This window comes from Cannabis sativa, chromosome 9, assembly GCF_029168945.1.
Source record: "Cannabis sativa cultivar Pink pepper isolate KNU-18-1 chromosome 9, ASM2916894v1, whole genome shotgun sequence".
Taxonomy (NCBI): domain Eukaryota; kingdom Viridiplantae; phylum Streptophyta; class Magnoliopsida; order Rosales; family Cannabaceae; genus Cannabis; species Cannabis sativa.
The window spans coordinates 12968978-12971712 of record NC_083609.1 but is presented as its reverse complement, the minus strand read 5'-3'; the positions used below and the strand labels follow the sequence as shown (position 1 = coordinate 12971712).

General features: G+C 38.3%; 1 protein-coding gene across 1 annotated transcript; it reads right to left on the bottom strand.

The window, feature by feature from the left end:
- Positions 1–543: 543 nt before the first annotated feature.
- LOC133030916 (uncharacterized) lies at positions 544–1465 on the bottom strand. Its single transcript, XM_061103965.1, has 2 exons — positions 1268–1465; positions 544–1180 (listed from the first exon to the last, which is right to left on the bottom strand). Exons 1-2 carry the CDS (start codon positions 1463–1465, stop codon positions 800–802), a joined length of 579 nt encoding a protein of 192 aa, XP_060959948.1. The 3' UTR covers positions 544–799.
- Positions 1466–2735: the final 1270 nt, after the last annotated feature.

Below are 2735 nucleotides of genomic sequence, written 5' to 3'. Positions count from 1 at the left end.
GTTCACGTTATTGAAACTCCCTTGCCTTCATGCATGTGCCGCGGCATTGAAAACGAACACAAGTGTGTACACGCTTTGCTCACCTTATTATTCAAAAGAAACGTGGAGGAAGATTTACGATGATACCATCAATCTTGCTGGTGACGAGGATGATTGGGTTCTCCCAGAACACATCAAGAATATGAAAGTTGGGGTACCTGTGGAAAGGAAGCCTGTAGGTCGTCCAAGAAAAAGCAACGCTGGAAGAAGACGGGAGAACCGTTTCCCGTCTGGTGATAAAAAAGGTTCTGTACCATGAAATTGCAGCCGCTGTGGCGCCGAGCCACAACAGCAACATGCAAAGCCCGCATTTGAGGCGTCCTGTACTTATTCGTTGTAATAACATTTTTTCTATTGGGAAATTTGATATATTGTAATGATGCATATTTTGTCATAGTTATTTTTGTTGAGGTTGAATATTTTTCAAATATTTTAATTATTTTTAGGTTTAATAGTTATTTTTGTTGAATAATATCGATATTTTATATTTGAAACCACGAATAATTATCAAAATTTGAACGAAGAGAAAGTCTATATATACATAACTGTAATGTTAATTACACAAAATATACAATGTCCCAATAATTACACATATAATCAGCCGACATTTTGGTAAAATAAATCAACACACCACCGTTGACGAAACATAGCTATCCGGCCTGGCGTCACATCGGTCAATCCACGTTGCATCATGAGATGCTCCACATACTCAATGCAATAGACGCCACAATCACCACTAAATGCAAAATAAAATGTAAAGTCAGTCTAACGTAAAACATATTTTAATACTATAGTACTTTTTTATCGCTATGTACCTGGTTGTTGACTTCGGAACTAAGTCGTGAGTGGCTCGAGTCGAGTGCATGTTTGGGAGCACCGTGATGTCCCTGTTAGTTAACGCCATAATCTGGTTGTTATGTGGAAATTCCACGGTTGCAAGGATTAGCGAGGGCAGCAGTTCTCCCCAAGTCTTCAGGATGGGTTCCATGGCGGTCCAATGACAGACGCTGGAATCACAGTCGTAGACATTAATTTTCCACAGCTCTATGTCGACTTCAAGTGTGACCCAGTGCCTTGCCTCGGGAAGGTTCAGAACGAAGTAAATAAACTCGTTACCCCTCCATCTCTCAAAGACTTGGGACTGTAATGACAGAGAACAACGAAACAATTAACAAACCATAATAATCCTCCCAAACAATTAACATTTAAAATCTTACTAAAACAATACCTTATGAACCCCTCTGCAGTAGTCCAGGATATAATCCTCCCACACAAAGTTTTTCCTCGGACCCTTGTGGCTCGTCCATGCACTGCTGATCATGCTGGTCACGAATGTGGAGAGAATGACACCCTTCTGAGGAAATGTCAGTGGATAGTCGGTGCGTCGCCTCCTCAGCATATGCATTGCTGCATCTATATGCTGCATATAAAGGGAAATGTCATTTAGACAAAAAAATATATTAACTGCACATAAAGTTGTAAAGTGAAGTAATATTATAAAATACTTTACTTACGTCATCTGTAAGCCATTCCTTTGGTGTGAGCATTATCCAAAAGAATCCTCGACCGTAATCACCACTTCTCAAATCCCGAAGTCGGTGGTTCGGAATGAGTCCAACACACCACTTTCGGAAAGTGGTTAACAATTTCTCATCCAGTGGCTCCAGGGGATCAAAAGTCGAAGATGGCCTATGTCTCCTCTTCATCTCTGTATAGTCACCGAACCATACAGGAGGCTTTCTCTTCCTCTTCCGACTCTTAACCACTGCAGGTTGTGCCTCTATCGACAGAATCTCACCCTGCGACTCGGTGTCATGTACATGGATAACAGGTTGTGTTGGGTTTTATGCCCTAAATAAAACTCTGTTTCAATGTAATCCAGATTATTCTATATCAATAAAGTAACAGAAGTAATTTTTCATTCACTTGTGTATGTTTTGGTTCACTTAATCAATTGCTTGTCTATTTGATTTATAAATTCATCCAAACCCTTTTCACATACTTGATCATGTTTATTGTGTTGTCAACACAGTGGAAAATAAACATGACTATGTGAATAAAGTATTCCTAGATTTATCAGAACACTGGGTTTCACTGATATGACAATCTACAACAGAGTTTACTTACATTTGGAGAAATGTTATGTTCTTTCCAGAACATAGGTTAAAGTAAAGCTCAGGTTGGATGCATGGAGTATGCATTGGAATGGACCGATATTGAACTTTGAATTAGATTTTGAAACTTACCGTAAACATCTATTCAATTCAATATCATAAGTTGATCCTAGATCACATGATCTAAATCCTGATATGGTTAGGCTTAATTTCAAGAGTGTTATTCGTGTTCTTTGATTTGTTAGTTAAGCCTAAATCTTTAGTCTGGGCAATACATACATTTTGGGAACACGGTAGTGCGATTGAGTGGGAGCGCTAACATAAATATGGAATCTATAGCTTCTATCTGGCGAATAGTAAGCAAAGGGTGATTTCCTTCGAGCTTAACCAAACGAGATAAATGATTGAGTACTCATTTCACTTAGTTGAAATATCATTTATACAGGGTTAAGTGTTTTAAGGATAAAATACATTGTAGGGTGTTACGGTAATTTAAGTCCCTTTACAATGTAGATCATCCATATAGAGGATCATTGATCACATTAGGATTATAACAATGGATAACTAATAATGTGTCTATAT